We start from the raw sequence: 13720 nt of genomic DNA on the forward strand, positions 1-13720 counted from the left end.
GGTATTAAGGAGCTTCGGTATCTGTTCCTCAGCAAACATGAGTGTGTATAGCTTAAGCCACAACCTTTAAATATGTACTCGTTTGTTACACACCCTCACACAAACACAGAAACCTGTACAGCACGCAGAGATGACAGCATACCTAAACCTTCAGCTGCTTGTTTGAACAAAAGCTAAATGCGCTCGGCTGAGTGTTTGCACAGCATGGCATTTAGACTGCTCCTATGACAGCAGAAAGGTACAGTTCACAATCAGATGTTGCCAATTCTATTTTAAAAAATTCACTGGTGCTGATTACAGAACTTTGGAAACAGGCAAGTCTGGCAGCAATATCCACATAAGCCCCCACATAAGTCCACAGGCTGACATGCGAAATGTAAACTACGCCAGTTTCGCTGGATGACAAATTGTCCAAAAAATGAGATTGGACATTCTCTCGGTAAACGGCGTAACGCACATAATGTCACTCACAGACGTGCGCATACGCAGGCACGCACACGCACAGACACAAAGATGAGTGGTGATGTGCGGACAGAGCCTGAGCGAGGGCGAGCGACAGAGAGAGAGAGAGCCCCTCGAAGACATGCTGCGTCATAGCCTCGCCCGCCGCGCCTCCTCGCTTGCTAAGTCAACAGCTGAGCAAAGACAAAGACCAACAGACTGCAGGGAGGAAAGAAGGGGCGGGGACTTATAAAATAGCCGATTGAGGGGACTCGGCTCAGGGCTTCTGAGCTCTGAATGATGCCTTGGACAAAATAACGGCAAGCCCCCCTCGTCAGCCACAGTCACCGCCGATTCAAACAGGGAAGAGAAAATGGCTGCCCTGTCACACTGAACAGGCCCTGCAAACGTGTTTCTTTGTCACACCGGGGTTTACCCGAGCATCCAGTTACCTATGCAGAAGTATAGTAACACCAAACCATGGTCGCGTCCTCCGTTGAGATGGCAGTACAGAATGAATCAGAGTGTGGGAAATGACAAGGCTGCTGCTGCTTTCTTTGCAGTACGCGAGACTGCATCGAATAAAAACATGTTTCTTCAACAGCAAGACTTGTAAGAGTGAAAATGCACTGCGGACTATACTAAACGAAACGGACCTGTCTTGGATCTGAAAGTGCACTTAAAATTGAGTATCCTCAACTGGTGTCATCAGGTTCACCGGTGTCTGGAGGGGAAGAACAGCCCCGCGCCCATTCGCATTGCTAAAAACGATCGCCTCTGCAAGCAAAATGCAATTTTGCTCGCAAAATGCAAACAATTTCCTGTGGGCACGAAGCACGGAAAGGAACAAATATTAAATGCAGTTCACCCACTCCTCCGATTTTCCATTTCTCTGAAATTATCAACGTATTTAAAAGAGGTTTCCAAGTGCGTCATCACTCCATTTACACAGCTTTGAGGACAATAAACACTAGCTAGGCTCATTCAGTACATTCAAGTAAAGACAGACCTCTGCCTTAAAATGGTGAACTCTTGCCTATAATACAAGCCAACACAAAAGCTATACAAAATACCTTTTGTCAATATGTTTCCCATAGTGCTTACATGCCCAGCTTGCTACTTCTCCTTCTCTGGGTCATCTGGGGAGAAAATGGTTTTGCATTATGTAGCTGCTTCCCTCCTCTCCCTGATGCCTTCTTCCCCTAAGTCTGATTTGATTGTCAGAAAATGTAACGGTGAACATGGCCTTCCATTTTAAATGTAAGTTAACAATAGCGTTAGTTAACAATAGTGTATGTGAGGTAAATCGCGACAGGCTATTTCAGTGGAAACAAGGTCACCATTGGGTTTCAGGTGGGAGCACATCTCTATCCTGCCCTGCAGCAAATGCAAGCCTCAGTCATGAAACGTGCAACCTGCAAACTGAATAGCCACGCTTTGGGCAGGGAGGAGGAAGCAAGGCGTTTACTCCATTATTTCCACATACAGCCATTTCTAAATCTATGCGAGAAGTTACGGCACGTGTGACTTAAGAAACAGGATCCTGAGAAAACTGCACATCGTAGGAAAGAAACACTTCAGCTGAAATGGACGGCTGCCTGTCTTTATAAATAGCGTCTGGCACATTCCAATATTTTACCCTACATTAGGAACCTCGTAATATGCATGTCCACGTATGCACACACAGACATACACAATTTTACTTGAAAGTATTAGTATTATAAAAATATTATGAAGCATCAGTATAGTGCATAACTACCATGATGAATATCAGCAGCAGCAAAGCTGCTTGCTGAAATAAGAATATATGGCTTGAATGCAGAAAAGCTGCACATAAACAAGGACAAATTTCAAACTTTCAGTAACAAACCATTTTGTTTAAATGCTGGAATATCAAAAGCATCAGATTTTCAGGTTACACTTGTGCAGAGACTTACATTCTGCTTGAAAGTAACCTTCAACATGTATTTACTTCACTTTGGATAAATACATGACACAGGTTAAACGGTGGATTCATGGTGCCTCTGTCTACATCTGTCCAATCGACATTAAGGCCATCAAGCCAAAAAGGCTGAAGGCCTGTTGCCGTGTTCCATCTTATTTAAACTTTTTTTTTTTTTTTTTAAAAGACATTTTTCTTAACAGCTCTGGTCCAATTTACTCACGGCACACTTATTCTTTCTCTGGGTCGGAAGTCATGCTAGCTAACCGCAAAGGCGTTTTTCACATGTCTGTAAATATATTTGACACGTCCACCGTCTTTTCACAGCTTGCGCTTGTGCATATGACTTCTGGCCCAGTGTTTGCACTATGGTCTGTACGTGCGGACACACTGTTCGCAATTGCTCTCGGCCCTCGGTGACATCAGCCCACGCCTGATGCTTCGCACATGCTGCTTCTAGACTTGTGCACAGCCCGACGCCACCAGTCACACATTTTTAAAGGCTTGTGGCTGCCTACAATCTCTAGTTCCCTTTGAGCTTTACCACAACAGTAAACTGGCAACTGATCAGCAGATGTTTAACACCCTTTTCATAACCTAAATTTCATAAGCACCTGAAAAATAGCACGCAACTGATTTTTGTTACATCTGTGAAGTGACGGTGGATGATGGAGGTCAATTTTTAATTACACGTGTGAAGAGAATGAGAGTAGTGTTCCATCTTAAAGATCTTGCAGCCTGTTGGTTACAAGCGCAGTCCCTAATCACTGTATCGCACTGCAGCGTCTGAGTTTGTAAGACATTCCTGAAAATAGTCCAAAGGCAGGCCCACTTTCTGCTCCTGGTGTTCTGAGTGCCAAGGACTCCCCAGCTGCCATTTTGAAAGCTGCTCTCCATACGTGACTAAGCGCCTTCGTGTGGACCGACGCGCTTGGCTGACCGACCACGCGCTCTGGAACGCGCATCGCTTAATAGCGCATCCAATGCTGAAGAAGGACACGCGTGTCAGCAGCTATGCTAGCAGGCGCACAGTTCGCGCGTGCAGCCCCGCCCCATCGCCGCGGGCTTTCGGGCATCGCGCGGCGGGCTGCCGGGAACGCTCTCCAGTGCCCGCCTCTAAATGAAAGGGAATGTGCGTTTCCTTTAATGAAGGCGGAAGGCAGGCGGACCTGAGCGTTTCGTCTGGAATGTCCTCTAAGGCCTGTCAGGTTTTCCGCTGCGTACGGGCCAGGGGGGGTTCGAGCAGCGGGGGAGCGGGGAGACGTCATCCAGGGAGGGGGGGCGGGAAACTACGCATGGAGCGGGGGGGGGGGGGTGTTAAGCTACAGGGATAAAGCCAGAGGACCCAGCAGACCTCCCTTCGATTTAGACACTCATTCTGGCTTTGCCCTGCATTGCCTGGCTAAAGGAGGGCACAGTGTGTCACAGCTCTAACAAAATATACAGAAATACTTAGGCTAAATACTGCATTGCCAGCATGTTTACCGCTCTCAATCATTGATTTATTGTGCAGAAATAATAATTTTTCAGCTCATGAAATACACAACTTGCCCTCTCGAAACTGGAAAAAAAAATCCAACAAAGGGAATTATATTGGTGAAAGATTTCTTTCTCAGCAAAAACTGAATATTCCCCCTTCAGCCGGAAGAAAATTGAGGCAGCTCTTATTGGATTCTGATGAAAATTGCCGTAATGCAAGGTGTGTGCAGAAATCATCCTAGATTGCAATCCAGCGTCAAGCAAAAAGGAAAAAAAAAAGTGATTCTGGCAGCACTGAAACCAGAACTCCATATCCATATGCTGCTAAGACGGATAGCATAATTCAGCCACTTTCCCAGGCTGGCGTTTCAGCATGTTTCAGTGGAGACCCTGAGCCCGGCACTGGCCGCTATATGAATGCACTGTGCAGCGCAGCAGCCTCAGCTGCTGCTGCCGGGACACAGTCCTGAGTCATGGTGAGGAAACATAAATACTCCATAGGTGCCCTTGGGTGCGGCAAATCATTTTAATACAGTTTGCAGTGACAAACATTACACCGAAGAGGCCAGCACTAAATCACGGACCACCGCTCCGTCTCACGAGTGTTAAAAACAAAGGGCTGTCGTCAGAAAAAATCTAAGAGACGACCGAACGGATCCGTCTCTGCTATTGGTAGAAAAAATAAAATTTTTCATTAAAAAAAGAGAAAAAGAACATAAATGGCACATCCCTCCCTCCTCTCCATACTTAATTCAGTTCAGAACATGTCTACAGAACATTCTAGAATGGCAGCATAGAGCACTGACATTCGAGAATCACAAAACAGCCTCAGCCACCTCATTTTAGGATCATAGCACAGATCTTGGACTGCAGAATGGCTGCCTGAGAGTTAAAAATCGCAGTATAGGTAGGCTACATGATATTGTGGAATGGCGACACAGGTGGCATTCTACAATCACAGCAATCTTCTGTGACAGACAACACAATTTGAATTGGTTTCAAACATGTGATATATTCACAAGGATTTTGCATATATTCAGCCATGCATATACCATTTCCCCCTGACCACAGAAAGCCTTTGTCACATTAACTTGTTTGTGCTGTGGTACGTGAAATAAAAACAGAAACCATTTGACAGCACAGGATACGCATCTTTATTCTGATGTGCACTCTGTGCAGACCAAATAAAAATAGCTACCCTTTCCTGTTCAGAAGAGGCCAGCACTAGAGGGTCACCAAAAGGTACGTTTTAATAAGCAATACTCCCTGAGCTTGGACAGAGAGGTCACGCTACCCCTAACCATGAGGGAACAGATGCGGGAGGGAGGCAGTACGGTGCTCAGGTTGAACCGAAAACAAACCCATCTTCCTCAGGCCCGGAATTAAAACCCGAACTGAAGCCCCTTCCTCGCTCATTTGTTCCAGCTTAGGGCGACAGAGGAAGAGACGTCAACCCTGCCGAGAAGCGACTCGAGTCTCGCTTTCGCACCTGTCACGAAACACAAGGAACTGAAGCCGCTCGTGTCGTTCAAGGCTGGCCTGCGTGCCAAATCCAATGACTCAGTCTTGCGACGCGAGAACAAGGAAGCAAACACAAGAGGCCGTTTGATAGCCCTCTGACTCAGGGCGTTACTGATGAAGGAGGCTGAGGGCCTCCCGATCAGGCCGGGACATTCAGAAAAGCGTCCACTGTTGCTATGCAGCTCCACAATGAGAAACTAATGATGCAGACGAGGGGTCCAAAATCAGTGCTTTGCGGGGGACGCCAAGCCCACTGCACCTTTCGAGAGCCTGCACTCAGGCCACAAGAGGCTAACTGTTCCAGCTAGTCCTCAAAGAAGCACAGGGTACATGAAAACTGCTGTTGCTTCAACACCTGATCCAGTCTTCTGTGTCCTTCCCTTATGCCAGACCTCAGTGTTCAGTGACCTGGATTCACCTCACAGCTCCGCCCCTTCGGGGACCGGGTCACGGCTCTTCCGCTTACTTGCTCTCCAGCCGAGATATGGCCTAGACACAACTGTCACAACAGCTGAGTCAGTAGCTATAATGTTGTCAGAGTGAAACCGCACCTCTTCAGACGCCATCTTGGCTCTGTCAGCCTGGACTTTCCCTTCTCCTAGCACTATATACGACTTAATGACCCTCAGATTACGGACGCTCACTGGGGTTCACACTCTCCTACTCTTTCAGTTTGTCCCCTTCACTATGGCACATGGTGCTTAAGTGCCATTTCACACAATGGCAGTATTGTTCCTTCTGCATCTATACTGCCATTCAATAATGAATAAAATGTGCATGTGCGTGAGGAACATTCTCTCTCCTGTAAGCCAATGTGAAAGTTGGCAGTGTAGTATAACGGGTAAGTAACTGGTCTGTAACCTAAAGGTTACAGGTTCGATTCCTGGTAGGACACTGCCATTGTACCCTTGAGCAATGTACTTAACCTGCACTGCTTCAGTATATATCCAGCTGTATAAATATGAAGTGGTCTGCTGAAATGCCAGAAAGGGATATGACCATTCAGCTCAGTGCAGTGAGCCATGATGTATTCAGGTGAAGATCAGCCTTGGCTGAAATGTTCTAAAGCCACTGGAGGACGACTCAGCAAACGAGTGCCTGTTGCATTGTACAAAGAAGGGAGGAAGATGCTGCCTGATGGAAAACCTGAAAAGAGCAGCTGAAAAAAAACACTGTTCAAGTAGGCAGTAAAAATCCAACAGCGACAGCTGACCAGCTACTTTACAAAACCTGCAAAATATATTGAATGCCAATCAGTACCGGAGGTGTGGGTGTGGCCCGTTCAGTGTTACACTACATTACATTATGGCATTAAGCAGATGCTCCAATCCAAAGTGAGACACGTACACACACAACCGTACGCCCATAAATATGCATATATTTAAATACAGTCCATTCACCGCGTATTATATTTCAGCGGCTCAGGTATATTACTCTTGCTCAAGAGTACAGCAGCAGCAGCAGCAGCCCAGCTGGTGATCACAGCCATAACCGTGATCTCGTGATCACGAGCCTAGTTCCCCAGCTACTACACCGCACTGCCACTCAGACCGTTACCAACACTCTAGAACAAAAAGACCAGATCAGATCCTGTTTCAATAGTCACACTTTATGTCAAAGCTGACTAAGAAGAGTGCTGGGAAAGTAACTTATTCCTCAAATCTCTTGCATTTCTGGGCACTTCGGTACAATGAACACAAACTGCAGGTTTGCTTTTTGATAAGTGGATGAATAAAGATGAGTAGCTAATGACTCAAATACAAATGTCACTCGGTAAATGTCACGTTAAATATCACTTGATTTCACAAGTCCTGAAATCTGGCAACGAAATTCAAGCATAGAAATTATTGGGAATGTACATGGGGCCCACCAAATTACTGAAAACGAGAAACAAAATCTGAACGTTAAAGAGTGGGCCCTGCCGAAGACGAAGGCAACAGGCTTGCTTTCTTTCGCGGTTTACACACAACGCACAAAATATACAAGAAGGTACAGGACACAAAGTGTACCGACATGGCTGAACAAGAGAAGGAGCGGGGACTGGGCACAGGGGCAGCCTTCCACAGTGAGGCTAACAGGGATTCAAGGAAAACTGCCCAAGATATACTGGGCACGGGGAACCGCAAAGCATTCTGGGCCGCTGTGCATGGCCACGGATGACGCAGCGGCCGTCGCGTTTGTTGCTCGCTGGTTGCGTTTGGCGAGGGTGGCGGGGCCGGGCGGCGGGGGGGCCGCCCGGGTGTCAGCCTCAACGCCCCGCCCACCGCCGCTGGCGGGACCGGTCCCGTTACGTGAGGCCGATAAAGCTCCTGTACGCGCGTGTATATATTCCGGGATGGGCTGAGCGAGGCGGATAATGCGAGCGGTGTGCGGCGTGTGTATCCGCGCTGTTTACATTGCCTGGACGTCACGCCGAAGCGGACTCCAGAAATAGCAGTCTCGTGGCTTTCGGCGCGGAATTAGTCACGGCATTTCCATGTTAGGCTTCTGCTGCGACGCCGGTTTCTCTCCTCCTTCCTGCTTCGGAGAACTTTGGCAGAACACGGAACGTTCTGTAACGTAGCATTTGTGCTGACCTTACAAAAAGCCTTTCACAACATCCGAAAGATATAAACGTATTCTACAACCAAAACACGAGGCACGCACTTCAGCACAAAACTTCTCTAATTCTTAATGCCTGGCGCACAATAAGTCTGGCCCATTTTGAGGTCTTCATTGTTTTACAGGCAGTGGAATCTCCCTTTGTCCTGCTATGACATAAAGCCAGCACGGCATAAGGCCTGATTGTTGATATGTACAGAAGGCGCCTTCATGGCTGGTTCTGACACGCTCAGCTCAAATCTGCTTTGCGCTCAGTCAAATTAAACCGAGTAGCCTTTGCAATCTCAGCACATGGAGCAGAATTTCTGCAGGGATCAAATCTGACTCGCACCTCAAGCTGCGGGCTAAACGGAGGCTCTGTGGCGTTACAGCGAGTGCGAGACGAGAACAGAGGACCATGTCCTTCACTGTGACAGCCACCACTCCACTGGGGACGGACGAAGGAGAAAAAAAGAGAGAGGAGGGGAGGGGTTCGATTTATGAGATTCAGTGAGGGAAACAAACAGTGCAATCCTTCAGCTTTCATGTGCGTGCGTACACACACACGCAAACGCAAACACAAACACGAACACACACACGCAAACACACACACACACACACACACACACACACACACACACACACGCACACGCACACACGCACACGCACACACACACACACACACAAAGGTCTGCTATCTGCTGCTGCAGTGTCTGTCTGCTTGCTCAGGGCAATTTGTGCCCAGATGAACTCAGTGTAACACAAACCACGCAAGCGAGAGAGCAAGAGAGAGAGAAAACAAGGACAAGAATTGGAGTACCCTACCCCCTCTCTCTCACACACACACACACACACGCACACAGACAAAACACCCTTCCCTGGGCCGTGACTTCACTTCCTTTGACATCAGAGCCTGGTGGGGGATGGGCAAGTCAGGGCAGAGAGCAGTAAAACCAGCTTTTTCTCTCCCCCGCTCGCTCGCTCCCTCTCTCTCTCTCTCTCCCCCTCCGAGCGGTGCAGGCAACGCTCCGACATGCTCTCGCAGCGGCGGCACAAACGCGCTAAACGCCGCCAGCGCGGCCACTATTCGCGCTAACGGAAAAGATTAACCCCGTCCTGACTGGCTACAAGCAGGTCCACAGTCCGACTGGCAGCGCTCTCTCTCTCTCCCCTCCTCCCGTCTTAACAATGAGACAGAAACTCACCTCTAAAATGCATAAGGGCCACCGGCTGAAAAGGCCCGTTAGAATTGGGTGCATCCATGACCATCCTGCTTCCGGCCGTATTACATGTCAACATCTATGCTCGACTGGGAAGGCAATCCACTTAAGGCAAGGAACCAGCCTCCATTTTAGCACAAAAACAGATCAGAAAATGAAGCTCCTTGCTGCTGGAGGGAACTAGCTAGTTAGTGATGTCAGGGGGGAAAGGAGCGAGCCGGTTGGCTGGCTGCGGCAGCACGGAGTGACACGGCGGGCTGTTCGGGGAGGGGACGGCCGATTGGCCGGGCGGGCTGGGGAGGCGGGACATGTAATCAGATTAGGGCCCTGCCTCCATTCATGTGTGACTGTGAAGCACTGGCGCCCTCCCCAAGAGGCAGGGATCTTTTTTTTTCCTCCCTCTTTTTTCTTTTTTTTAGTTTTTTTTTTACTCAGGGTAGAAAACACTGTGCAAGGCTCATCCTATTACTCAGGGCTGACAAAAGCATTAATTCCCTCTTTCAGGTTACAGAGTACGTGTTCTTAAGCCGACGACAGTAAAGCCAGTTTTGCTCGCAAACAGCCGGTTCCCCCGAGAAAAGCATTTCGGACTGTTCGGACTAACAACATCAAACGGGAACGGATGCGCTATGCAAATCCAGCGCCGCTGCACGTGTGAACGATAACGCACGCTGCGGCAGCCGTCTGCAAACATGCGCACGGAGCTCAGACAGAAAACACGGGCTTGAGGACACGCGTGAGCGGGTAGACTTCGCCAGAGTCGCGCACGCACACACAAGGTCTGTCACGCCCAGAATCGATTTAACAGATATCGCGTCGTGCGTTCACGCCAGAGCCGCCCGCAGCTGTAAAGGCCGGCATCTGGACGTCGGCTTCCAGCCCGTGCGAAGCGGACCACCCGGCCGTGTCCCTGCGCTGCGGTCCACGCCCCGCCAGAGGCGAGTAATGAAACGATTGTATTCGGGTCGACTTCCTCTGGGCCGCTGGAAAAAGGCGAAGGAGAGGCGAGAAGAGGAAAGCGTTTATTATGAGTCCAGCGCAGCTGCGGCGGGGCGGAGGGCGGCCAAACTTCGCGGAGCGCCGGAGGAGGAGGAGGAGGAGGAAACGCCGCTCAGAAACCCGACGGCGCAACGAGGAAGGTTCAGCACTCTTAAAACTAGACTGCAGACGCATTCGGAAACACTGAGCACTAAAAAAAAGAAATTCTGTAGGTTACAGCTGAACGATCTGGATTCATATTAACGTTCTGCTGCTGTGCTTTTGTTAAAGGCTATTTAAGTTCAAATACTTGGTTATATTTTCCAAAAAAAAAAAAAAGGTTTTCCATGGAGCTAATTGTATTGCAAAATCCACTTCCAAAGCCTGCGGTTCAAATTTTTCTTAAATATCACTGGTTAAACCGAAGGGGTGGGCATTCACCTTAATGAGAGAGCGTCTCCACACACCTGTGCTCTAAGCCATGTTCTGCTCAGACATGTCATTTGCATTGGTGAATGAGCTTTGAATGGGAAAGCACTGGGCGGTAGTGTCAGGTAAGGCCTTGAGAGCGGCTCGTTTCTCATTTCAGCATTCATTTGAAAGGCAACTTCCTCTTTTCCACAGCCGCCTATAGCAAGAAACATCCGGGTTCAGCAACTGTTTTCAAAATTCCAGTTCCCAGTATCACCCGGAATTCTGCTGGAGGAATATGACACCCCTTTTCTAGGAAAAAGTTGATTGGTCCAAGCTCAGCTATGGAAGCGTAAATAGTGATGTCTAGATCATTCTTCCACACTACACTGAATTTGGTCCAGCTCTGGAGCCTGAGAAAGCCATGAGACACAGATAAGTGTCATGAACCTCAAACCGTTGGAAAATTACTTGTGCTCTTTGACAGGGGCATGGCCATCTTAAAAGACATCCCTCTCTCTGCAGGCAAGGAATTATTTAACATGGGGTGAATATGGTCACTCAACATCATTCAGTAATGACAGACATTGGCCTTGTGTTCCAAGGGTACGAGAACCAATAAAATTTATCCAACAGCATTGCCGATCAGCCAGAACCCTTCTTTGCTGGAACACTGCACTTCTAAAGTAAAAGCACAAATCAAGTGTTTAAATTCTCTATTCAAATGCTCTTCATACACCCACAAGTGAGTGCTTGACATTTGCAGCCATCTCCAGGTTGTGAAAGTAACCTGCAATCTTTTTTTACATTACCATTGCCTGTAGACACAGCCACAGTGCAGTTTCCAAATGACTGCCTAAAGAACAAGGGACTAAACATGCAGCCTCTAGCCAGCATATTTTTATCAACAGACAAAGCATTATGTTATACATAACAATATCGGTGCATCTCTGAGGAGGAACACAGAATAACACCCTCCTTATACTGCAGGCTCCATATATCAGAGTGAGTGCCCTTCCTACAGACTGGAGCACTTCCTGCCTGGGAGGCTTGGCCAACTACAGCATTCCGATTCCAAATCAGCGGCAGCTTTCCCCACTTTCTCTTCCAATGCAAACCAAGGGTTGTGGCTCATATACTGCGGGGTGTATTTCCCTGGCTTAAACACAATATGAGCTTGGTACTGAAAGCAAGAAGCGCGGTGCGTTAAACCAAATTTTCTGTGATATGCTACGACAGGGTACGGCATCTAGCAATAAATCAGAGCGCCCAGCATTTTCACGTGCGTTCTCTTTCGTCAGTATCGGCCGATTTCCTCATTCGCCTTCTATCTGGAATATTTAACTCGCCCTGGAAGAAGCTTTGCTGATGGACCAAATGTACCTTAATACCGATGATGTAATGCAGATGGTTTAAGGAGAATATTGTGATCACATAAAGGTATTTTTCCATGGGAATTTCCAAATCGTAGCTTTGAGGTTCACAGACACACACACATTCAACTCTCCCCACCCCACCCCACACCAAAAATCAAATTAATTATATAAAGTAATACAATATAGTAACAATAAACACCGGAACAATGCACAATAGACGTACAGAAATGAGAAGGCGTGTTTGTTGGGGTAGGGTTTTCCACAGTTTATGTGCATATAAGCTACATGAAGGGAGGCTTTTAAATGTACAATAGGAACATAAAGAAAGCTGGCGCACGCAGATCTGAGGTAATGTTGGGGCTGGAGTTTTATTAAGGCCAGTTATAGATTCTGGTGCTGGGCCATTCATTGCTCTACAACAAACAAGAGAAACTTAAAATCTATTTAAAATACACAGACAACCAATGTAATGACCTGAGTGCTGGTGTAATGTGTGGTCTTTTATGGTTCAAGTTAAAACAAGTGCAGCTGTTTTCTGAACAAGTTGCAGCTGATCAATAGTTGTTTTGAGGACACAAAAATAGACCAGTCTCTGTTTCAAGACAGGGATCATACAATCATAAGAAAATGTATTTTTTTAAAATCAAGGCTGCCATTTCAGTTCATCATTCAATTACATCTTAATCAGACCCATGAGAAGAATGACAATGCTTCTTATCTGTTGACACTTATGTCAGACTTAGAGTATTGCATTAGACAATGACTCACTAAATTAAGTTGTCCACTAAGTAAATCAGCTTTTCATTGGAGAGGGGAGAACTGATTTAAAGGGATCAAGCAGTGCTACATTATTATTATATTGTACAAATGGAAGAATGTCACTGTAAGCTTTGATCACGTAACGGACATTTTATTCAACCGGTTTCTTAAAATAAAAATGCAATTAAACTTTGTTTTTTGACAGCAACTTGCCTCTTGCCCTGGTCCATCTGAGACTGTCAGTTTCTCTGCCTGTGTCTTTAAGTGGCACCTACTCTTACTTTTCTAATGTAGTCTGAAGATAAGTTGCAAGACGTGCAATACAAACTAAACCTCTCAGTATGCAATGTACCAGTAGGATATTGCTTCACTCTGTCATCAATGGAAATGCAGCTTGAAGTCGTTTATGCATCCTGGTTCCCCTTCCTCCACACCTATCAATAAAAGCACCGGGTTTATTACTTTGCCATGACGGACACCTCATAATTAGCCCCGAATTGTAGAAGTAGTCATATGTCTGTGTGACAGTTGGCACATGACTGTTGAACTCCGTGGGCCAATAGGAACAGAGGCTAATGACACGAAGTAACCACTGCCCCTGATATTTCATTATGACAAGTACAAGATTCCCACACCAACTGAAGAATATGTACATTTGAATTTGTATTCAGATACAAATCCATCTTAACTGTTCCTGAAAGATGCAAGAGCATGTACATTTTAATTCATATTCAGATTCAAATCAGTCTTAATTGTATCTGAAAGCAGCAATGGTATCATGACGTATATATAGGCCTAGATTCTCCAATCCCAATTAGGCAATTACTACTATAGCCTTATCGTATTGTGTAGAATTTCAAGACTCAACGTTAATCATCACTTGAACAGCAGGTGTATATAACAATATTCTACAGTTTATACAGCTAAGCATGTTCAGCATGGATAAAATGACATGAATTTTTTCAATGACTAACTGGAGGAAAGCAGAACTCAAGCTTGTTCCATCTCCAGTG

The 13720-nt window shown here is 46.8% G+C and overlaps 1 protein-coding gene across 7 annotated transcripts in view; it reads right to left on the bottom strand.

Annotated features, from left to right (window-relative positions):
* Window positions 1-13720, bottom strand: part of ppp2r5ca (protein phosphatase 2, regulatory subunit B', gamma a) — a 55621-nt gene that overhangs the window by 18512 nt on the left and 23389 nt on the right. Inside the window, exon 1 of one of the 7 annotated variants that reach the window (XM_035409624.1) lies at window positions 9169-9644. The exons of 4 other annotated variants lie outside the window; for them this stretch is intronic. In XM_035409624.1, the coding sequence (XP_035265515.1) occupies window positions 9169-9262 (94 nt within the window). In that variant the 5' untranslated portion in view covers window positions 9263-9644. Of the gene's footprint in view, window positions 1-1514; window positions 1815-9168; window positions 9645-13720 lie in introns of those variants that run through there. 2 more of the 7 variants (XM_035409642.1, XM_035409633.1) reach the window with 2 other exon arrangements.

Source organism: Anguilla anguilla, chromosome 1, assembly GCF_013347855.1.
Source record: "Anguilla anguilla isolate fAngAng1 chromosome 1, fAngAng1.pri, whole genome shotgun sequence".
NCBI classification, from domain to species: Eukaryota; Metazoa; Chordata; class Actinopteri; order Anguilliformes; family Anguillidae; genus Anguilla; species Anguilla anguilla.